The 24,155-nt window shown below is 43.4% G+C and overlaps 1 protein-coding gene across 5 annotated transcripts in view; it reads right to left on the bottom strand.

Moving 5' to 3' along the window:
- Positions 1–24,155, bottom strand: part of LOC309806836 (kalirin) — a 465,266-nt gene that overhangs the window by 6,857 nt on the left and 434,254 nt on the right. For 4 of the 5 annotated variants that reach the window (XM_082625795.1, XM_082625796.1, XM_082625797.1 and 1 more), the window contains exons 32-33: positions 22,964–23,106; positions 19,812–19,914 (exon numbers count right to left, since the gene is read on the bottom strand). In XM_082625795.1, the coding sequence (XP_082481921.1) occupies positions 19,812–19,914; positions 22,964–23,106 (246 nt within the window). Of the gene's footprint in view, positions 1–566; positions 669–19,811; positions 19,915–22,963; positions 23,107–24,155 lie in introns of those variants that run through there. The other variant, XM_082625798.1, reaches the window with a different exon arrangement.

The raw sequence follows: 24,155 nt of genomic DNA, 5'->3' as shown, positions 1-24,155 counted from the left end.
TGCATACATATATGTATATACGAATAATGTATATATGCATACAGGAGCACAAATACACACACATGTATACACATCCACATTCCTTTTAATGTTTAACAGAAAAATTAGTCTTTCATATTTAGAGGGAAAAGGAAGACCCCAAGCAGGTGGGAAAGAAAAATAACGCCAGGCTGCAGCTCAGGTAGGCTCTTCACCTGTGCCAGCTGCGGCCATGAGCCTTTGGAGCACCTGGCTTATTGGTTTGTAATGTCACGGGCCTGATGGCTGAGGAAAATATCCAAGCTATCCCTGCCTCCCAAACCACGTAGATGAATCCTTCTTAGAGAGCAATATGGGAAACACATTCAGAGACGCACAAAAGTTCATAAATATACACAAACAGAAGTTATACACATAAAACATATTCAAACAAGTCTTTTCTGAGCCCCCTCTGTGAATGCCCAGCTCTACCTCAGTGCATTGCGGATAACACAAGGTATCACACGTGAGCTTTTGTCTTTGTGGGTCTCAGGACTCAGCTGCTGAGACAAAAACTAACCCCTGGGAAACAACAGCAGACTGAAAGGAGATGGTTTCTCACAAAGTGCTGATGAAAGGGACTCCAGAGATCATTCTAATAATGAAGAAAATGCGTTCCAGCAACATTCTTCCCGAGGTCAGAAACATATCTATCAGGACAGAGAGATAATTTTGGAGACACAGTGATGCAGTATATGTTAGACATATACTAACAAAGGCAATTATGATTTGAAAGATCATTATATTTTAGTGAAGATGATCACACATATCTACCGGAAAACATGTTAGAGGAGAGGTCTCCCAGGGAGGTGCAAGACCAGGAGGAAGTGGCCTGTTTATCAGGATGCTCTAGGTCCTAGAGAATGTTGCTGTGGTTTGGGAGACATGTTTCTCCTCTTGAAGCTCCCAGAGATAGACTCTATATATTATATAAAAATCTGAAGCCAGGCTAAGGAATGTGCAATCACTGTGATGATCCAGTGGAATGTTATTTCAGGAGGAGGACAGAGAATGAAGGAGAGCTGAGATGGCTTCGAGACCAAGCTGTGGATGGGGATGTAGGCCAGGAGCAGACCCGGGAGATGGCATATGAGCTTAGTTTCAGTTCTGTCGAGTAGACTGCAGTGAGTCATCCAAGAGCAGTTATGTCATAGACAGCTGGTAGTGGGTCCCAGAGTGGAAAGTGAGGGCTAGAAACAGACATCTTTCAACTCACTGTTAAGAGTGCAACTTCATGCTAAGTAATATGGAAAACACAAAGTAAAACATATATGCTTTGGATGTTAAAGAATGATATGCGATTTTGGCAGGGGTAGGGAGCAATATTGTTGGCTCAGAGGTGGTGGCAGGAGATTAATGTGGAGTAGTGAGCATTTCCATGAAGGAGGCATGAGTCAGGCTGGCAGTGAGGGGTGGGTAGGATGTGATCAGGTAAAGTCGGTGGGCATTATAGGAAATGGAAGCAGCAGGAGCGGATCACAACGTGAGTGGGGGCACTCGATTGCCATTGTTTACTTTGTACCAGATGCTGTAGTAGACAGTGAAGAGAGAAGCAACATTAAGATCAAGACATGATCGTCAAAAAACTCACAATGTAACATGGGAGAAAGACATACAGGCAACCAGTTGTTTGGGAAGTGCAATTTGGTTGCAACATAGAAATTGCCAATATTCAATCAACCATTTTGCATCCATGAAAATGGCAGTTTCATATGATTCCATCTAATATAAGTGCACTATAGTGTTATATAAAAGGTAAGGGTCTCTAAAGGATCACGCAGAGGAAGGAAAACTATATAAATGACTTTGGAGGTGGGCCTGTACTTTATTCTAAATAAATGTGCTACTGAAGTCTTTTAACAGATAAGCAAGATATTGAAAGAGATGTTTTAGGAAGATGAATTTGGTGTCAGTAGAAAAGATAAAATGAAAGGGCAAAATCCCAGAAAGCAGTGGGGGACATTTAGGAGGCTACTTAAAGAATTTAAGCAAAGGGTGACCAAGGCCTGACCAGGGTGATGTGACAGACATTTTGAGGGAATCGTCCTCAGGACTTGGCAACAGACCGGCTGGCTATTAGGGGATATGCCCCAAAATGGATCCACAGATACAAACCTGGGTATCTGGAAAATCCTGTTTCTACCCCAAACAGGGAAGTCAAACCAAGTTGCTGGTTTGAAAGAAAAAGAAAATTTTCTGATGCTGAGACTGAGGGAAGCCGACATCAAACTGGAAGGACCTACAGTGACTGTGTTCATTATGTCACCATTTGGTCTTATATTTGCTTGCTGTTTCCTGGTTCTCCAGTAGAACTGAGTGTTCGTAAGGTTGGGGACTGGCCTGTTTGGTGTCACTGCACCATCTCCAGCCTGCAACAGTGCCTGACACATAGTAGGTGCACAAAATAATGTGCTGCGTGAACAAACAATGAATATGGAACTGCCGTTAGGAGTGACGTCACTTCAGAGATATCATGTTGGAATTTTTGTCATGGACCTCAGTATGGAAGCAACAAAAACTACTGTTGAAGGTGGGGGAGGATCTGGAGGAAGAAGAATCAGGAGAAGTTCCAGTGCAGGGAGCATGTAGTCACAAAGAGGTGTGAGATGGCAGAGGGAAAGGAGATGCTTGACAGTAAGAGGGAAAGAAGAGGTGTTGGATGGATGTACTGGATGGAGGTGGGTACAAAGCATGAGATTCAGAGCCTGTGGGTAGTTTCACTTTAGACTCTCTCTGAGTCTAAGAGAAAGAATGAGAGCGTAAAAGGACAGTTACACATCAAGGTGAAGATAAGAGTAATTCTGTAACTATCATGCTAAACAAACAAACAAACAAACAAACAAACTCTCAGTGTTTCTTGGATAATACTCAATAAAATCTAAATTCCTTTCAATGGTGTCCAGAGTCTGCCCTGATCTGACCCAACCAATCATTTCAGCCTTGTTTCCGACAGCTCACCTCACAAACTCCACACTTCATCAGGCATATTTACTCTGCATGCCCCAAACTTATCCTATATTTTCCTTTCTCCCTTTCCCTGCTCTTGCTGTTTGATCCATTTAGGATGACTTTCCTCTCCACTCCCAATACCAATGCTGCCTGGATAAGCTCTACCCACTTGGTAAAGTTTAATGCTGAACCTTCTCTAATCTTCCCAAACTATGTAAGTTTGAGTTTCTTAATAATATTTGTTTCCCATTTCTAGTTCTCCTTCTTACCCACAATGCCCAACACATTACCTTGTGTTTATTGGGTCTTCGTTTATTGACTTAACAAATATTAACTGGGTCCCTCCTGTGAATCAGTATTTTGTTAGATTTGGTGATGCAGTGGGGGTATAAAACAGATATGTCTCCGCCCTCGTGGACTTAACATCTGGTGTTGGAGGCAACTGTGTAACCAAACAAACGCTTATATAGTAAATAATGGTGGTAAGTTCCAAGAAATAACAATACAGAATGCAGTGAGAGATGTGACTTGGGGAGGGGAGTTAGTCAGAGGGTCAGGAAGGGCTAAGATCTGAAATAAGAGAGAGCAAAAGGAGTGGGAAACAAGGCTGAAATGAGTGGTTGGGTCAGATCATGGGAGACGCTGGAGAGCAAAAGGAGAAAGGATTTTCCAGGCAGAGGAAACAAAGGCCCTGAGACGGCAAAGAAACCTGACACATTCAAGGAAGGCCAGGAACGTTGCGAGGCAGGAAACAAGAGGAAGGGTGGCTGCAGCGAGAAGAGGGCTGAGGTCCAGACAATGCCCTCGTAGGTCATGTTGAGGACTTTGGTATTCACCCTAAGGGCAAAAGGACCCTCTCAAAGGGCTTGAAGCCATAGATGCGAAGAGCTTGCATTTGAAAAAGATCACATTGGTCTCAGAGTGAAGAAAAGATTAGAGGAAAGTAAGAGTGAATGTCTGGGGACCAATTAGGAGGCTCCTTTCATAGGCCATGTGTGATAGGACAGTGGCTTGGACTAGAGTGGATTACACAGACCCTCAATAAATGCCAAAGGAGTGCAGAATCAGTGTTTTGGAGTCAATCACTAGGACTGAGAAAAGCTGAGTTTCACCTTTACAAATCTTTCCACTAATGTAAATCATAGTCAGCGTCACCTCAGCTCTCTAAAACCCATGGGAAATGTGTCTGTCAGGACAATCAAGTGTTCTGGATGACTAAAGATAAACAGCAACGCCACCTTTTTCTCCCCATTTAAATCTTTTAATGAATATCTTTACATCTCTGACTTCTTAAAAAGCAAAGTACACTGAACATAATCTCCCATCTGTTGACAATTACACAAACCAACATGAGTAATAGTTATGGTGTAGTACAAAATACAAAGGATGTTGTAAGACATGCCAGGTCATAATAGCACTCTTGGTACCTTCACTAAATAGAACCCAACTGCTGGAGTTTTATTTCCTCCTTCAGCTTTTGCTTTCATAGCTTTTCTGCTTCCTCTCTTGCTGTCAACAGCTCAGCCTTCGTGGCTATTACTGTGTCTATATAAAAGTAACTTCCTCCTCTTCTAATTTTCTTAGGGGCTAAGTAACTAGATGACAGAGATGGTAAGCATTACATATAAAATTAGGATTGGAGAGGCTTTCCTGTGAGCATAGATGCTTAGTTTTACTATGTAAAGATTTCCTTCCTGGGTCTTGGATCTGTTTGTCAGACAACTGAGTTCCAAATCCAATGGACTTATCTTTTTTTCTAATACATTTCATCGCTTTAACTATATTACCTGTCACATAATATATAGAGTAAAATGCAACAGATACCTTGAAAAAAGTCAACTAGTTCTTATTCTTTTATTAAAACAGGGATAGGGACTTCCCTGGTGGGGCAGTGGTTAAGACTTCGTGCTTCCAATGCAGGGGTCCTGGGTTTGATCCCTGGTCAGGGAACTAGATCCCACATGCATGCCACAACTAAGAAGTTCACATGCCACAACTGAGGAGCCCACGAGCTGCAACTAAGGAGCCCGCCTGCTGCAACTAAGACCCGGTGTAACCAAATAAATAAATAAATAAAGATCTTAAAAAAGAAAAAAACAGGGGTAAACTTAGGGACTGACAGAAACCTACATTATATATAAAGTTTCCATGGTGGTACACTATTATGTGGAGAAACAAATGATAAACTGTTATTTTAAAGGACTAAATGTAAGAAATGTCTCATTATGTCCCATCATATAAGTCTTTAACTTACAAACGTACTGCCTTCAAAATGTCAAATTAGATGTTTTTCAAGACACAATAAAGAGAGTGAAAAGACTAGCCACACAGTGATAGCAGATACTTACAATGTGTATAATCAACAAAGGACTAATGTCTGGAATATATAAAGAAATCCTAAAAATGCATAAGAAAAAACCAGACAACTCACAACTAGGCAAAGGCTTGAACAAGGATGTAAAGGAGAAAATCCAAAGGTCCAAGAAGATATGGAAAGGCTTCAACCTCATTAGTAATTAGGGGAACACAAATTAAAACCATAAGCAGATATTACTACATACCCATCAGATCCGCAACAATTTTGAAGTCCGGCATACCAAGTATACTCAAGAATGTATAGTGCAACAGAAAAATCTCACAGATACTGGTAGGAGTGGAAATCTGGTATTCGCATTTTGAAAAATAGATTACACCATCTAGTTAAGTTGAAGACATATATATATATATATCTCCTATTACCTAGCAATTTCCTTTTTTTTTGTCCACCTAGAAATTTCACTCCTACCTTTACGCCCTAGAGAAACTCAAGTACATGTATACAAGGATACATATAGAAGAATATTCATAGCAGTATTGTTCACAGCAGCCCCAAACATCCCACGTGCAGAATGGATAAATTGTGGTATATTCATACAATGGTATACTATACAACAGTGAAAATGAATGAAAAACTACCCACATCAGCATGGATGAATTCCATAAAAATGAGGGTTGAGTGAGAGAAGAGGCACACACAGTACGACCTAGCCATATAAATTTAAAAACAGCCACATTGAAACTATATTGTTTAGGGACACATACATAGGAGGCAAAATAGTAAAGAAAAGTAAGGACAGTATTATTATGAATGTCGGGAGAATGGTTACCTCTAGGGAAGAAGACAGGGTTGTGACCAGGGAGGGGCACACAGGGGGCTTCTGGAAAGCTGGCAATGCCCTCCTTTCATGAACTGCATGGTTATTACGTACATGTTCACTTTATAATTATCCATTCACATGTTTAGTACTTTTTGTTGCATTTCAGCATATATATTTTACATTAATAAATTTTTTAAAAAGGTTAATGTAAACCAGATGTTTCTGATTAGGAATGCATTTCATCCATAGAAATAAGAGTATAAATAACAGCTAATTAATCAGACAAGCCCATAACTCTCATCAGGTAATAGTATAAGTTAAATACTGCACATTTCAAATATATTTCAGAAAATAATATCGTTGCAATATTATCAGCTAAACAAAATATACACAAGAGAAATAATGAATAAGGATTATTTTAAAGTATCTGATACCAGATTGGAAAAGATAAAAAATATTGAAGATATACTAGATTGCAAGACTGGGGAAACTGACACTCATACTCAGCCGGAGAGAGTATAGATTGGCCCAGCTTCTGTAGGGGGTGATCTAACAATGTCTATCAACGTTTTTAAATGCATATTCTACTTCTAGGAAGCTATCCTGTTAATATACTCATGACCGACAAGTGTGAGAAACTGTATCTGTACAAGAATTACAGACCTGTCTGTAATGGTAAAAGATTAGAAACATCCCATACACCCATCAATAGAAGAGTAGTTAAATAAGTTATGGTACTCTAAGTATGGAATACTGTGTAGCCATCAAAAAGAATGATGCAGCTCTACATGTCCTACTATGAAATTACCCAGATTTGTTACAAGGAAAAAAGTATAAAGCAGTACTTATCATATGCTATTACTTATTTAAACAATTTTTAAAAAGAATAAATAAGTATGAGCTTTTATATTTTAAAATAATATCTCTAGAAAAATACCCACATTTTAAATCATGTTTATGTATTATTGCTTCAAAAGTTCTTTTAAAAAACCTTCAGTGCATATGCTTAAGGAAAAACAGGTTTAATTATATTATTATGAGGAACAATAAGAAAGTTTTGGTAAAAATTCTAAGGGGACTTTTGAATAGTCCCCATCAGAGCTAACAGGCCATTAAAAAAAAAGCCTAATTCCACATCAAAACAAAATACTTCTTTTGATATGGATGTATCAGTAGCATTGCTCTTTTACAGACTGTCCATGATTAGAATAATTATTCTGGGATCAAAACTGATACCAAGGAGGAGAAATAGAAGGAAGATGAACTTCAAGGCCAAGCTCAAATTTCACTTCTGGTATAAAAAGCCTTCCCTGGCTCCCAGGCTGTTTGTTGTTCAAAGTGGGCATACTTCTGTTACAAAAGGTAGTGTATGTGTGGCAAGTATGTATCTCACCTAACATTCCTCTTCCTAGTTTCTCCGATGCCTTGCTCAGCAACTGGCATAAAGGAAGTGCTAAGGACAACTCTCCTTCCTTAAATACAAGTAACACCTATACAGCCACCCTATTTGGCATCACATATTAAGACCCCTGGGGGGTATGAACTCAGAAAACTCTGGGACAAGGACAGAGGTTGTTCTTATATAGCCTGAATCTCCATGGTATCTGGTCACCGGTGGACATTCAATAAAATTCTGTTGAATAAAAGAATGAATTCAGTGTACCAAAATATTTGTAGTAATTTTCCATTTTTGCCTCTAGCTAATTTCATTCTTCTCTGTTAACAGATTTTTCTGCTTGACCAGGTGTCAATGGTAGTGCCGACTTATTTGCCCTCTAAATAACATAACCGATCTAGTGGTTTAGTCTATGTCCCTGTTAGAAGTACTGTCTTAAATCTAATGGTAGAGAACATATCCTAAAAACCTTTCTCTTTGGGGAGTTTTCAATAAAATTTTCACAAGTACAATAAAGGTTCTTAATAGCCCATATGTAAAGAGGCATAAAAATTGTGACTGTTCTTGTTTTGAGAGGTTGTGGGGTGAAGTGGGGTAGGAACATCAGATAAGTTAGACTCTGTATTACAAATTTCAGATTCTAAAATTTGAAGTAGCTCCATTTAACAAACTATTCACCACTCCTCATCCCCTCACATCCTTCATCATCATCATCATCATCATCATAACAGTTTAAAAAGAACTTTTTAAAAGAACAATTCTCCTTTGGTATTCCTGTTATATGAGATAGAAGTAATTTTAATATTTGGGAGCTATGTGAATACTTCCTGATCTTTTCTCCTCATCTGGAATGTCTACCTGCCATGAAGGTAACCTTCCCTAATCGGGAATCTGCTGACTTCAACTACAGCTCAAAGATGATAGCGGTGGGAAATCTAACATTCTGGTTTGATTTCTGGTTTTAATTCAGGAAATTAAAAATTGGGGGACTACTTTCAAGAACTCCCAAGTAATCTTTTTAAACAAATTGCTAAATTCTTTTAAGATAAAAGCTGCAATGGTGTCGGTCACAGAGACATACAAAAAAATAGAAGTAAGTTGCAAGGCATTCCAAATACCTCAAAATGGAGCATACTTAGGTTCATATCAGCACAAAAGAGAAAGGTCTAAGCAGGCCACCAAGGTGCTTTGTCTGTTTTGTTCACTGTCTTATCCTCTGTGTTTAGAATAGCACCTGCCGGATAGTAGGAGCTCAATAAATGCTTGAAAAATTAATCAATGAGGTAAAAAGATAGCATACATTAAAATCATGAGGAAAAGAGGACTTCCCTGGCGATCCAGTGGTTGACTCCGCACTTACGATGCAGGGGGTGCAGGTTCAATCCCTGGTCAGGGAACTAAGATCCCACATGCTGTGCAGTGTGGCCAAAAAATAAAAAAATTAAAAAAAAATCATGAGGCAAAGAAAAGGTAATGAATTTTTAATATCCTCTAGTGCTCACTAAGTCAGACTGTCATCCATGTGTAAGTGAGTAACAGCAAAGAGTAAGTGAAACTTTTTAAACCCCATTCCTGCAGCTGAAAGGACACCAGCTAGCAGGAGACAGGAGACAGACAGAAAAATACAGAACCTGTTTTTCTTTTTCTTTTTTTTCTCTTCAGTACATCATGAAGTTCAGAGAGGAGTATAAGCCCTTGCATATGATGCAGAGAGCAATGCTTATGGGAGCATTCAGTAAGCATCTCATAGCCAGCATCAGCAGGGGCCATGCAGATTAGAGGAACGGCTCTCCTGAACTTCTAATCAATGTATACATGTCTCTGCAATCAGCAATTTTTAACAGAACCAATTAGAGCATTAATAATAATAATAATAATGACAGTAGATAAACATTCTGAACTTGGAAGACTCAACTCTAAGCCCTTACATATGGGGAAGCTGGAAACTTGACTATCAGCTCTGAAACAAGGCAGTGACTGCTCCAACACAACCAGAGCCAGAGCCGTGTGGAACATGGCGGCAGAAGAATGGAAAGACTGATTAGCAGAGGGAAGGGTCTGGTTGAAACTAGGGAGTAGACACCTGGAATGGGTCAGTCTTCACAGGTCTGCATCTTCCAGCAGTTTTCTCTCAACAGAAAGAGCTATCAGGGCAGAGGCAGGCTGCTCCCCTTGGTGGGTATTTGCTACTTGGCACCCCGGGAAAGACCCTGAGCCAGAGTCCCATCTTCACTGTGGTTCCTAGTGGAAGGCCACCACGGAGGACAGGCAAACATGTTTTTCTTGACAAGACCCTACTTTCTGGCACTAGGATCACACCATCTCACCCCAATGTCTCAAATGCTTAGATCTCCCCATCCCCATCCAGTGTCCACCACATCCCACTAGTCATGGCAGATAGGTTGCCAGTAGCCATCAGCAGTGAGGAAGTGAAGCTAAGCTTCCAGGCAGGTAAAACCCAAAGTAGCATTTTCAATCTAAGGTCAAGATAAAGAAACAGGATACTATTTATCCACTTGTCTATCAAACAGGCTTTTCTCAAGACTCCTATGTTACGGCCACAGAACATGTCATGTTTGACAGCACAGCACCCATGGGGGAAGGCAGCTCAGCTAAAGCAGAGCCGCCACTGCAAAGCCACCTTCACCCGCCCCATCCACGCTCATCTCAGTGCTTTGGCTCTAGACGTTCATTTCTAGCAACACTTCTGCTTAAAATTTCTAGAAGAGTTCATTTTCGCACCCACAAGGAGAGCTTGCCTCCAGATTTCAAAACTCCTGGTGTCACTCTTAGTCATCCAGGAGCACAATTTTTTAAGAACGGTATTTCCCACAACCTGTTTCCCTCTTACCAGTAGCTTTAAGAAGGTAGATTCAGCCATCTTGTTCTTCACTAAAAGAACTTTTTAACTCACACAGAAGGAAAAAAGGGTAAGTGGGGTAAGTGATATGCCAAGAAGTCTGTGCAGAATACTCCAGTAAAACCCTTGCCCTGAGAGCTGCCACTTCTCTCTCTGCCCGTGGCCTCCAAGCTGGCCCACGCCCCCCTCCCTGGACGTGCCTTCTCCCCATTTCGGGCCCCTCCTCCCCAGTGTGTCCGGCCGGCAGTGTACTCACTTGGGTCTTGTTTGCCTTGGACTGTCGCCAGCTAATCCACTTTCACATCTTGGCTTGATCTCAGATTTGCTTTCTCCTTCCACCAAAATTTTTAAAAACAGAATTCAGATTTGTGCTGGGCTGCCTTCCCGCAGTGCCTCTTGCCAGCTCTGAGAGCCTGACCGGGAATTTGCCTTGAGAGGTCTGAAGACTCTTCTGGGGCAGAATCACACTCCCACCAAGGCCGCTATATGACTCACAAGTACTTGCTATCAAAGACTCTGCGACAGGCATTAATACTTGGAAGGTATCTTTCCCGTTTGCCATATGCCAGCCCCAGAGATGCTGGACTGGCCTACAGAACCTCTCTGTAATTTACTTTGCTGTGGATTTTCTGGGGCTGGGGCGGGATGGTGTAGAGGCAGCTGGAGAAGAAGCCAGTAACAATTGTGTTTGCTTTTTGCTACAAAGTTCTGGAAGCTGAACTATCAGGGTTACTACAAAAGTACTATGTTTTTAATCCCATTGAACAGGCAGGAGAGTGACTTGGGTTTGAGTCTGAGGTCTGCCATGAACTGGCTTTGTGACTCTGAGCAAGTCACTTTGTTCCCTTTAAACAGGATGGAGACAGAGGGCTAGAGGATCTCTCAGGTTCCATTCTTCCCTGAGCTTCTATGCTTCCAAATTCCAAACTTCCAAGTCAAATCTGGCCTCTGACCACCCCTGCAGCTATCACACAGAGATCTAATCTACTGGCAAATCACCTTTTGCAATTTCCTTATTTCTGGAACATATACTTGCACAGTGCCGCCGCTAGAAACCAAGAGATGTGTGCGGCACGGTGCTCTGAGGTTTCCTGTGATCTGCCTGTGTGCAGCAAACTGTCCATCGGCTGCTGTGTGTTATGAAGCTTAGTCGCTTTTTCAGTTGATTGGTAACGTTAAAGGTGGGCCTCTCCAGGGAGGTTTTCAAGCTCTGGAGTGTAAGTCAAATATTAAGTAAAATAATGCTGTCATGAGAGATTTTGTCCCGCGAACCTCAGTTGTGTTTTTCACACTGTTGGGCTGTGTGTGATGCTGGAAGCCAGTCATTTATTCGAGCAACTTTTCATTTAGAGGAAAACAGGTGATCTCAACTCCTTGCACTTTAAAGACTCGTTCTGAAAAGCCAGCACATTTGTCCTGTGTTGAGTGTTGCTCAGGAGAGGATGGATTTGGGCTTCTGGGTGGTGACAGAGCCGCCACAGGGAGGAGGACCGGGGAACCCTCTGCTGTTTGTTGCCCCCTGCTGCCATCTCTCCCGCCCACCCTGGATCAAAGTAACAAAGGGACCACACTAGGAAAAGAAGTTATTTTCAAACCTAGCCCTGAACTTGGATTATTCAGAAAACTAACAAAAAAAAAATCATAATTTGGGTTTAAAACTTTAAAGTGGAGATGGCATTTTTCCTACTTTGGAGTGACTACCAAGTTCTTGAGAAAATCAGAATGCCTCTTCCTGGGATTCATACAGCAACTCCAACCCACTGTACTGTTAGGCGTGGGGTACGACTGAGACTCAAGATTACAGTTTGTGAAGTCCAAGTTTAGGTTTCAGATATATCCACTCCAAACCCCGGGAACGAGGAGTACAATTATGTACTCTTCAAAGGTATTTATTTAAGGATTAGAAAGTGCTTTGTTCCTAGATGGGAGGCAACCTCTCCCACTAAGAAACATTTTAGGGCCCTGAGACAAAGGGCAGAGTAACAGAAGTGCTGACGAATCTCTCCTGGAGACGCATCACGTTTTCTTTTTCTAGCTTCTAACACAGTGCATTTAATAGGCTGGATCTCCAGCAGTTGGGTCACCTGCTCAGGCCCCACGGCTAAATGTCACACGCTGTCACAGTCTCATTCTAGAGATTCAACCTTGGGGGGCCCATCTTGATTTTTTTTTTTAAATGATGATCAATAACTTTATTTTTTTATTATCTCATACATTTATTTTTAAGGTCAAGTACTTCCTTACATATGTGCTGAGTTGTCCATTAAATTCTTTTGGATACATTTTTAGTAGATTTGTATTACACTGTCTTATTTGGATATATCTGAAGGTAAATTCAAAACCAACCCAACCAACCAAACAAACAAACAAAACAAAAACTCTGGTTTTTCTCCAACCAGAAAACGTACCAGTGGTTTCTCTGTGTTCTCTCAAATACCAAATCATATGTTGTAATATATTTTATAATATATCTATTAGCTATTGTTTTGGGTTATTTATACCTTCTTCTATATTAACACAGATATGGGAGTTAAAAAAGCATGTCTTCTTTTATAATTTTATTTAATCTAATATAACTAAAATAGTAGCAACAAAATAGAGGTCATTCACCCAAATATATCATGAAATTGTGTACATTATATACACACAAAATATCTAGGGATAAGGCTCAAAACGCATTTTTCTCTTTTTAACAAGTTATATCCTGCTGGTGTGTTGCATCATCTTGATGGTTTTTAAGAATTTGTTAAGTGAAAAATATTACATCGTGTGAACTGATAGGATTTTTATTAGTCCCAACACTGTTGAGTTTCCACATTTCCAGATGTTTGGTTTTTCTCCTTAGTGGCAAAAGCCAGTGATCTGTAGGCCCTTAAAACTCCAGGGAGCACGCTGTCTACTTTCTCTCACGCCAGTCGCCTATAGTCACCCGGACAGCGACCTACCCACCGCATGTCTCCTCTGCTTCATACCCTCTTTCACACAGGATCTTGGCTAGTCCTTCAAAATCCCAGGAAGCTGAAACCATTGCCTTCACTGTACAGACTTGGAGACTGAGGCATGAAATGATTAAATGACCCACTCAAGGTCCTGCAGCTGGTGAACAACCAGGGACTGAATCCATGCCTGGTCCCCAAACCCATCCCCTTCCTCTGTGCAGTAGACGCCTTTGCAGCCCACTCAGATCCTCTTTCCTGCTGTGGTTCCCATGCCCCAGCTCTTGTGCATGTTGGCTGCTAACAGCTCACAGCTATCACAAAAGGCCAGGCCCCTTGCCCAAAGGTGGGGCAAACTCTGGGTGCAATTCACGCTCCAGGTCCAGGAGGGATCAGACTGAGCTAGACTCCAGATGAAACCACATGCACATTTGCTTTAGCTCCTTCTTCACTGGCCCCTGTTTCTTGCCCCTTTTCCTGAAAGCACACCCTTAATAAACTACATGCATAGGAATCACGGTCTCAGACTCTGCTTCTAGGGAATGGGACCCAGTTTGCTCTCCTTCCTCCCAAGAAGCTCTATATCCATCCTTATTCTCTGGAGGGTTTTTCTATTTAGGAGCCCATTTAAATGAATAGATTCTACTTTTTCCCCTCCATCATCTGTCCCCCGATCAACACTAATCTTTACAAGGAAACTGATTTCTTACATTTAATTTGAGTTCTTCCAATTGCAGCATTAGCCCACTTTTTCTTACAAGAAAAACCTAGAAGCTTTTTATCTCTGATGCTATTAGCAGAAGACTAGGGATGCCATCCTTTCTCTTTCTGGTTATTTACCTTTCCTCCCTATTAGACAATAAGCCAAAGGATGGCAGGGCCTTGTTTCATTCAATGTTGTACTCTCAGCATGGAGAGCAACACCTGCTGTGGAGTAAGTGGGCCCTCAACACAGAGCACGTATGAAGCGAGATGGCATAGGCCAACTATGGGGGACCTTTGGTGAGGTTGGGACCTCACCAAAGCATGGGCTGGACCCTCTTGGACTACAGCCCTTGCACCTAGTGGCCTGCTTTGTGCTCCCAGAGTGCATGTGTCAGGATTACCAGGTTCTGATAAACCAGGTGAGGCTCTTTAGAAGTCTATTCCCAGAAGGCTTCTGCAGCCAGGCTGCCCTGCCCCTTGTTAGAGGCATCACGTTACTGCAGTTACTCAGTAACGTGATGCCTCTAACAAAGGATTCCTTGTAGGAATCCTTTGACTTTAGAGCGTTTCTTCCCACATGGTAAAACAAAATTTTGGTCATGACCCATAATATTCATTTGACAGTCGAGAGTTTAAAAACTTCTGAGTTAAATCCTGGGATCTCCAGGCTTCTCCAGGCATTTCCCGTCCCCCTTCAGCACACAGTCATTATCAGCCCACCTTGTACCTTAGATCACATTTGCTTGCTTTTGAAATCCCTCCTGAAAATCACAATCAGTCCTGGGATGTTCCAGCAGTGTTCTTTCCCTTATAATTTTTGCAGGGACTCGCACTTACAACTCAATTTCCCTGTCTCCAGCCAGTCTGGACATGTCTAGAAATTCATAGTGTATTTTGGATGAAGAGCATCCCTACTAGGAGGTGTTTGTAATGTTCAATTCAAAAAGCATTTACTGAATGTCTCCAGCATGCCTAGTTTAAATGGCAAATATTATACATGCACAGGGACTGTCACTGTTCAGATGGCTGCTTCTGCACCATTAGCTGGTAATTATTCAGCAGACATCTATCGTGTTCAACTACAAGACGCTTCTTCACTGCCACCTCATAACTCAGCCTTGCTTGACTAGAATTCTATAATTCTGGATGTCTTTGAAGTGTGGTTGCAAAGCTCCATCGCTTAATACATGTATAAGCAAAAGAGTCTTTATGGTGGAATGCCTAGAGTAGTATGAGCCTATTCTGGACAGAATAGGAAGGCGCTCAGACCCAGATCTCTATAGAACAAAGTAAGCACATCCATTTGCCTTCAGGGAAATGACACTTTTACATGGGACAGGGGCAAGGTAGAACCTAATTATGCAGACCCATTTGAGAGATGAACAAAAGCAACTTTGGGGAAAGCTTATTCATGCCATTTACTGAGGCACCCGTGTCGGCTTTGTCGGCGTTTAATGCAGAATTAATAATATTAGACTGGTTCCACATCAAGGGAGGATTTACCATAAGCAATCCCAGCTTCTCTGTTATAGAGAAAAGTGGGGGAGTTCCCTTTCCTAAAAAGAAGAGTCAGACAAGGAGGGTTCCAAGTGTCAAAACCTGGGTGGGAAATGAGGAGGGGCCAGGCATTGGTCTTCTGTTCTCAACCTTGTCTTTTTAGCCAGAATTTGGATGAAGCCACAAAATGTACATTTAGCCAATAATGCTGGGAAATGCAGCTGACATACTGGACAGAATAATTTATATTCAAAACATACTGGATTATGGATGGAACTAAACAAGAGAAAATCTAATAGATATTAAGTAGTCTGACACGCAGTTTACTAAGTCACCTGCTGAATTAAGGGCAGTCCACGAAAACAGGTAAGAAGATTTTATGAGCCAGCACTGTACACCCTACTAGACACGGTGAACCTTCTTAGGGAGGAGGGCAGGCATAGTAGCTCTAGAACAAGGAGATGAATTTGTGTCGGTTAGATCACACCTAATGTACTATATACCATTCTGGAGGCCCCATTTTACACAGATCATTACACACTAGAGTAAACCAGAGGAAAGCAACCAGGATATGGAAGGGTCGGAAAACACATTAATACAAGGAATAGTTGGAGAAACTGAGGACTTCTAAACAAAGAAGATTAAGAGAAAAGACAATTGTCTTCAAATACCTAAAGCCTTAGGGGTTACCACTGGTCAAAGGTGATACAATCTGAGGATTAAAATGAAATACCTGGCAGTAATGGACCATAACCCATTGGATAATAAAATAAGCCATGAGCCAATGCTAACTACAAATAGCTACGTCTTAGATTCTAAGGGTTAGCAAATGGGAAGAGGAGTAAAGTTGCCCTATTGCAGACAAGTAAACTGATGCTCCATCCCTTTAGGTCTAATAAAGAAAAAAACCTACTGCCAGTTAATGAACCAAGGACCCAGAGGGCAGAACTCTACTCAAGAACTTCCGAAGATCCTCAGTCTGCTTAATAATTGTGCACTTTTTTTTTTTTTTTTTTTTTTTTTTTTTGTGGACGTGGGCCTCTCACTGTTGTGGCCTCTCCCATTGCGGAGCACAGGCTCCGGACGCGCAGGCTCAGCGGCCATGGCTCACGGGCCCGGCCATGGCTCACGGGCCCAGCCGCTCCGTGGCATGTGGGATCTTCCCGGACCGGGGCACGAACCCGTGTCCCCTGCATCGGCAGGCGGACTCTCAACCACTGCGCCACCAGGGAAGCCCAATAATTGTGCACTCTTATTCACAGTATCTAATTTTCTGTTTCCCCTCTAATAAGGATGGAAAGTTAACCTTTACTGAATGTCTAATAGATGCCAACTAATTATATTTTACTTAACCTTCCCAAGGACTCAGTGAGATGGGTATTTGTTTTACAGGTCGGGGAATTAAGGTGCAGTAACTCAGGCAATGTGACACAGAGGGTGACTGCCAGAGCTGGATTTGAATCCAGGTGTGTCCAAACTCCTTCCACTCCACCCCAGCACACACAGAGGACACACAAGGGGATTGCAGAGGGGCCTTGGGGCCCCACAGCTCCTCAAGGTCATCTGTCATGGCCCTTTAAGGGTTACATTTACCATCTACCCAGCCCACAGTGCTACGACTCTCACTCCTCTGGATTAGAAGAGGAAGACTGGGGCCTTTCCTAGAAACTCACCAATAAAATGACCCTGATCCCTGTGAGGTGCCTCTGCCCCATCCCCTCCCCACAGCCACCCTGTTTGCCCTTCTGTTGAATGTGGCTCAGCCTACCTGAATCAACCCACTTGCTCTTTCTCTTCTTCAGAGTCTGTTCACCTGGCCACTTGGAAACCAATGGAGACCAGTTTCCTGGTCTTCGGGTATAGATAGGGGGAAATTTACCTTTGTTGATAACATCTATGAATTCAAAGATACCAATAAATGGTTTCTCTGATGAAGGACAGGGCAGGTCAAGGGAATACCTGGCTGTCCTGATCTCACTGCTCAGTGTCAGAAGAATAAGAACCTTCTAACTGCAGTGCAAGGTCACAGACAGGCCCTCCCTTTATCTGACTATTTCTAAGCAGTTTTCCAGGTTTTGTGCCAGAACACAGAATCTTTCTTCATCTCCCAACCCGATGCCCATGTTTCCCAAGGTCTGAGGAGGTAATTAAGGGTTAATGTTCCCAACAGGCCGGGAACATTACCTGCAGCTTTCTGCTTGCAAGTAAGGAAACTTCTAGGCTTCTTTAGCATATTTAAAAATACAATATTTGTATGTTTGGTTGCTTTCCGACCACCTGTTTTAGATTCCTCTTCATGCTGGAGTTCTCTACCCCCCTGTTCATTCATTCCCCAAGTACTTCTTGAGCATCCATGTGTGTTATGTGCTGAGGGTACAGCCATGAAACAGACAGACACAACCCCGGCCCTCATCAGGGCTTAAGAGCCCGGCTATAGAGACATACATGAAACGAAAATTACACATATAAGGATTCACACTCAACAAAGCATCCACATGTGTCTACAGTATCCAGCACAGAGTTCGGCATGTGGTGGGTGCTTTTTCATGAATATGTTACTGATGTTTTTGTGGAATGTGCAGAAGGTCTGGCCAGCCGAGTTCACCTTAGCATTGGGAGCTCAAAGCTTTGACTTTAATAAGAGTGAGGGAAAAACATGACAGTGAATCAGGGAGACCTGGGTTCTGGTTCTTGCTTTTCCACTCACTACTAGGATTTTCTTAGACGAGTCACTCAGTCTTTCTGGGCGTCAGTTTCCTTACTTGTGGATAATGTGTAAGTACCAGGGTTCCTCATTAACAAAGAAATGCCTGCTGTCAGAGGCGTTCTATTCTAACCACACTCACCTTGCCAGAGGACAAGGAAAGGCTGGAGCCGAGGGCTTCCTAAGACAGCTGTCTCTGGCAGAGGTGTCTGTTTAAGGGCCGCGGGGAAGACAAAGCAGCAGCTGGAAGGGAGGCATCCCCCAGACCATGGAATTAATAGGCCACTATGTCTGAACATGGGAAACATGCACTTCACTTACCACCCACTGACTGTTTAAAAATAAACACTTTCATTCATAGGATACTCTAGGTTATAGTTCTAAACAACAGATCAGAGGAGAAAGGAAAGTACAGAAATAGTTTTCTTTGTATGTTTTACAAGTCGAAAAAAACAATTTTCCATCCACTCTGATAGTCAAAAGTGGCTTAGAAACTTGAAGGCAGGACGTCAAATAGAATTAATTACCTTGCATGTCCTTGCACACTAGTCTAGAGCATGATTTAGCACCATGATCTTAGGAGGTTTGGGGGGCATAGTCTTTTTTTTTTTTTCCCAGTAAGAAAAAAATTAGGAAAAATCCTAATGAATGCAGATTATCTTTTAAAAATGCCCCTAACTTAGAAAACTGAAATGAAGCGAGGACACAGCCTGTTGCCTGAGGCTGAAGGACTAAGGCCAAAATACTAGGTCTAGAAACTAGGGCCAAATGGTCCTTGTAAACCCATACCTTTATTAATAAAATCCCTAGTATTCAGAAAATGATCATCTCAAACTCTTCCGACCCTGAGGTAAGCAAATGAGAGTAAGGTCAGAGACAGAACCTTCCCCGTCCCTGCTGCACATTCAGACCGCTGAATTCCTCCGCTAGCTTGAGCAAATGCACTGAGTCTTCGCTACATTCTCCTTTCTTTGGCTCCCCATCAGAGCTCCTAACTTTTGCTTACTTGCTCCAAAATGTAAGCAAGCAAGTGACCAGGTTTTCTCCTGAGACAACTACATCCCTCCACGCCGCTTCAAATACCACTTCCTGGTCCTCTGCCCCTCAGGAACTGAGCCCCAATACTCTGGCCAGAGGAGGGCATCATTTCCACCAGAGCCCCTTCGGATAGGAGGCCCCTTCCAACCAGCATCTCTGGCCATTTCCCAAATCACTGATCTTGGTCTAAATTTAGGTCTCTGGAAACTATCCCAGCCTCAGCTCCCTGAGTTCCAGCCTCCCAGAAGGCAGAGCAGCCCAGGCAGCGCTGGTGAGGCATCTCAGAAGGAGAGGAAACCCAGACTCACTCTCCACCCTCGCCAGTTCTGCTAAACTCTCATGACGTGAGAGGTCTGGCTGGCCGCCTCAATCTTCTGCCCCTCAGACAAGATCTCCGTGCTGTGACATACCTCCTCCAGCCCTGCTCCTTCCCCTTTGGCCGGCACAAAGAGACCACTGGCTCCTGAGGTCAGGCTCCACCATGGGAGAAATTCCTCTAGGGGTTAACTCTCCAGGGGTGGTTAAGCCAACAAGAAGTCTTGGGGGAAGGAAGGTTGGGGCACTGTCCTACCTTGTCACTGTCCACTGTGTTCTGAGAGGTCCTAGAGGCAATGGAGATGGTGTCTGGCTGGCTGCTCCCATCCCCCTGGCTGTCAACATCCTCCACTCCATCCCTGCAGGAAGAAGAGAAAAGCAACAGGGGTGGGGGTGGGGGGAGCGACTGTGGGCTTAGAGCACACAAGGGTTTCCAGCTGGGCTGGCGGAGCAGCGCCTTAGCACTTTCTAGCAGGGATGTGTCTAAAATTATTCCATGAAAGGAAGCAGCCCCATGTAATTTTCAATGATGTCACTTCTTGCACTTAGCAAATACATAATCACTATGTTGATAACTGAACACAAAATGACTCCTCTCCATAACTCCTCTGGCCCACGGTGCAGAGTGGGCAGCTATTTACTTATTTTCACTAGGAATGGCGCTATAAAAGGCAGTAGGAAGAAGTATGTCCTGCTTAGAACCTAGGCTTCTCTCCAGCTGCCTGGGTCATCTGCAACAGTCTGAGTTCAGGGTATTCAAACAGATTTTCTGTATATGCTGTAACAGGGTGAGGGTGGTTTATAGCTGGCTTATAAAGAGAAGAGAACTGAGAAGATATTTTTTTGACCTGTGTTTCTTTTGCTCAAGAAAATGGGGTGGGACATCTTCTCCAGGGGCGATTATCCTTGGGAAGGTCGGACCCTCAACTCCTGGGTCTGGAGGAGTTTATTGCCTTCATTTTGGTGGGTCTTGGTGATCTCATGCTTATTTATGATGATTTCTTATTAACACAGAAGACCAAGGTGTCTTCTTAAAGATAAGAGGATGGTCACAGATTCTGCAGCAGCTTTTGAGCCAGCTGTGCTCCTGAGTGTCTGATAAGATAGTCTCCTAAGTGCACTCCTGACATTTGGACCCCTTCCTGGGCCCCTGGACCACACTGCTGTCCCATTCACGTGCTCCCTCAACTCTCCAGCTTTAGAACTGGGTCCCAATCTTACACTGAACCCAAAGCTCTGGCCAACGGGGATTAGATGCCTGGGAACTGGTGAAGGCTGAAGGGTCTACGTCAGGAAAAACTGGAGATGTGGGCCAGGGGTTAGATAAACCAGCCCAGGAAGTGACAGCTCTTCCTATGGAGGTCTTTGCGAAAATCACACCCCTGATACTGCTTATGGAGAAGTATAGTCTTAGGGGAAATGGGAACTCAGTGCCTGACAGTGTTACCACATGGGCAACATATCTCATATACCGAAGCACAGAGTCTAAATAACTACAATCTGGAGTATGAGTGTGTGTGGACACGTGTGTGCATGTGGGCATACATGGGATGCCAATGTACATACACTGGGTCTGCTAGTCATAAAAAGTGTTTTCTCCCACCCAGAACACTTCCAAGTCAATTGTTCTCTCACCACCATTTGTGGGCTTGGGAAATGCCAATTTATTTTAATAATATAAGCCACAGATTCATAGGAAGGAAAATCTGCTGTAGAAAGAAATTATGTGATGTATTTCAAAACCAAAAATAAAGGAGTTTCAGATCATCTGTTGTTTCAGATATCTGGACCAGTGCTCCCCACCATTTGTAGACAGTTGAGAGCTGGCTGTACGTTCTGCTTCCCACTATTCTGGCCCGTTGCAGGCCCTTCTGGTCCACACCAGATGAGGCCAGTTCTGGGGGACGTGGGGAGCCCATCCAGGAGTGTTGGTTGTATTACCCAAGCCAATCCACTCCTCTGTAAACTCTGTCCCCATATGCAGGGAGCCAAGCTAATGAAATAACACAATGCCTGGCTGTTCTCTGCAGAGACTGCTAACGTTTATCCCCTTCTCATCACAGGACAATGACCAAGAAAAGGTGTGAGGCATTTCCAAGATATGTCCATCCCATGTTCTAGAGATGCTCAAACTCTCCTACTATAGGAAAAAGGGGCTTTTTCTGCAGAGTAACCCTAGATAAGCTCACCTGAATATCCTTCCCACCATGGTCCTGGACCTTCAATTCCTTATAACTGTTTCCATTCTCTTTTCTTTATTGAAGTAGGGGCTTCCTATAGCAGGGTCTGTCTCTAGTGCTAAACTAAGTCTGCCCCTTACCTGGACTCTGGACAAAGGTAACTGAAATCAAAATAACCCCTCCCTAACACAGTCATAATTGTTCCTTCAGCACCGAGAGGGGTCCTTATCCTGGTCATGCTGGTCTTGGGGCTCTTGCCTCCTGGAGGAATCTCTCTCTACCTTAGCCACACCCTTCTTTTGGCTACCACCTCCCTTGGTGGCTCCCAAGCCTGTGTAGCCTGGTTGGCACCAAAGGGTCAACTAGAATCTCCTGAATTTAATCCATTCATGAATAGGAGAGGAGAGGACAGCCTGTTATCACCAACATCCATCACCTCCATAACTCTGTTTTTGTTTTTTCTTTTCCAAAATTGATATGAAGCTTTTATATGCTTTCTCTTGAAGTGCCCTCCAAAAGAGTCATTGTAGGTGACTGTAACACGGAGATTTGAGAAAGAAATACTTAAGCAGTCATCCACTGGTCTTAGGAAAACTCGGATTCAGAAGGGCCCAGAGAGATGAAGATATAAAAAATAAGTCCTCTTCTGCCACATCATATTGCTTATCTCAGATGAATGAAGACGAGGACTCTTGGGGCTTGCAGTAAGAGCTGCAGTGACAGCCCCACCATACCACACCCACATTACAGTCCTTTGGCTGCCTAGCCAGTCCAGAGAGCCCCGACTCAAAGCCACCTCCTTCCCAAAGCTTTCCCCAGACACTTCAATCCAGTGCTCATCCAAAGTCCCCTCTCCTTGATGCCTGCAGCATTTCCTGTCCCTACGAGTGGTCCTGCTTCTTCTTGTCTAACTATTCCACGTGTGAGACGTGACTGTAAGGTGGTTCTTGAGGGAATGGACTCATCTTACATTTCCTTTTATCTTCCCTGGGCACCCAGCACAGTGTTTATCAGAGGACAGGTGCCCAGGGAAGCCCTGCTGAATGTAATTGACAGTAACGGGTGAGATGCTTAAAGCGAAGGTGACTCCTCTTAGGTAGAACTCAGTGGGGTGTTACAAAGATGGGTGCTGCCTGCAGAGTGCACCGCCCCCGTGGAAGCAAAGGTTCACCCCACCCCCACTCCCGGAAGCCTGTGAGGCTGTGCTGGGGGCAGAGACGCTGGTTACCTCTTACTATTGTTCCTCTGTTTGGCTGGTGTTTTGGGGAGCTGAATTGGCTCCTTTAAAGCTCCTTTCAGGTGAATGATCCTCTCTTGAATCACCTCACGTATGTTCTTGATCCATTCCTGCTTGGTTTCTATGTTGGAGGCCTGGAGTGCCACAGGGAGAGAGAGTGAGAATCCCATTTCCCTTCAATCCACTGAAACAGTTCTCAACCCTCCTCTTGCAGGCTTAACCCATCATCTTCAAGGATACCAAATGTTGGAGGGGTTTATTTCTCTCGTTTTATACTTTTGACTCTTCAATCCCAGGGGCATGCTTCTCCAACTCCTTGAACAGGGCTATGACCCCAAGACTCAATGTAGATTTCTACAGGATGATTTTCAAAGTATTTAATAACCTGGGAGGCACTGACCAACCCTGATATCTGCTCCTGCTGGGCCAAGGGTTAACACTTCAGTTACTAGATTCTGAGGAGGTCTGGGGAGTACAGGAGGGGCAGCAAGGGGGCATTTGGAGGCAGCAGCCATTTACCAACTGGTACAACTGGATATACGTCAGGAGGCTCAACACCTATATGGCTACATAGGCTTGTACTGATTGAAAGTCAGTCCTGGGTTTTTAGCCCTGTAAACCTGTTAATTGAAGGCATTGCTACCACTCCATGACTACCCCATTTGTCTTCATGGAACTTTTTTCAGGTACTTCTGCCTCGTGTCAGGTAGCAGCTATGCTGGCAATTCAGAGTAAACAAGTGTGAAGCTTGGTCAGGACTGGCCCATCCCTTCCTTGGGGATGGGCACTTCCCTGGTAAGCACATGACTGGTGGGTGCGCCATGTGCAGGATCTCTCCTCGGTTACACTAACAGGACCACAGGCACTGACTCAGTTCCCAGGCTACGTGCACCCTGGGGAGCTGAGGTGACTCCTTCTCAACACTCCTCTCAATCAGCATAGTTCCCATGTTAGTATGATTCACTAGAGCTCCTAGAACATAAGTTCCCGGAGGACTGGGTTCATATCCCATACATAGGTATCCTCCACAGCACTGAGCAGAATACCTTATATGTGGAAGGTGTTCAGGAAAAAAAATGTTGAGTGAATGTGGAGCAAATCAAGGTGCTGTTTACCAAAGGGTCATTTGTTGTCCTTGCCACTTGAAGGAGCCATATGGACAGAAAGTATTTAAGTGGGCCCT

Source organism: Mesoplodon mirus (assembly GCF_964341445.2).
Source record: "Mesoplodon mirus genome assembly, chromosome: 6".
In the NCBI taxonomy this organism is placed as follows: Eukaryota; Metazoa; Chordata; class Mammalia; order Artiodactyla; family Ziphiidae; genus Mesoplodon; species Mesoplodon mirus.
The sequence above is the reverse complement of the archived record's forward strand: the minus strand, read 5'-3'. Positions and strand labels throughout refer to the sequence as shown.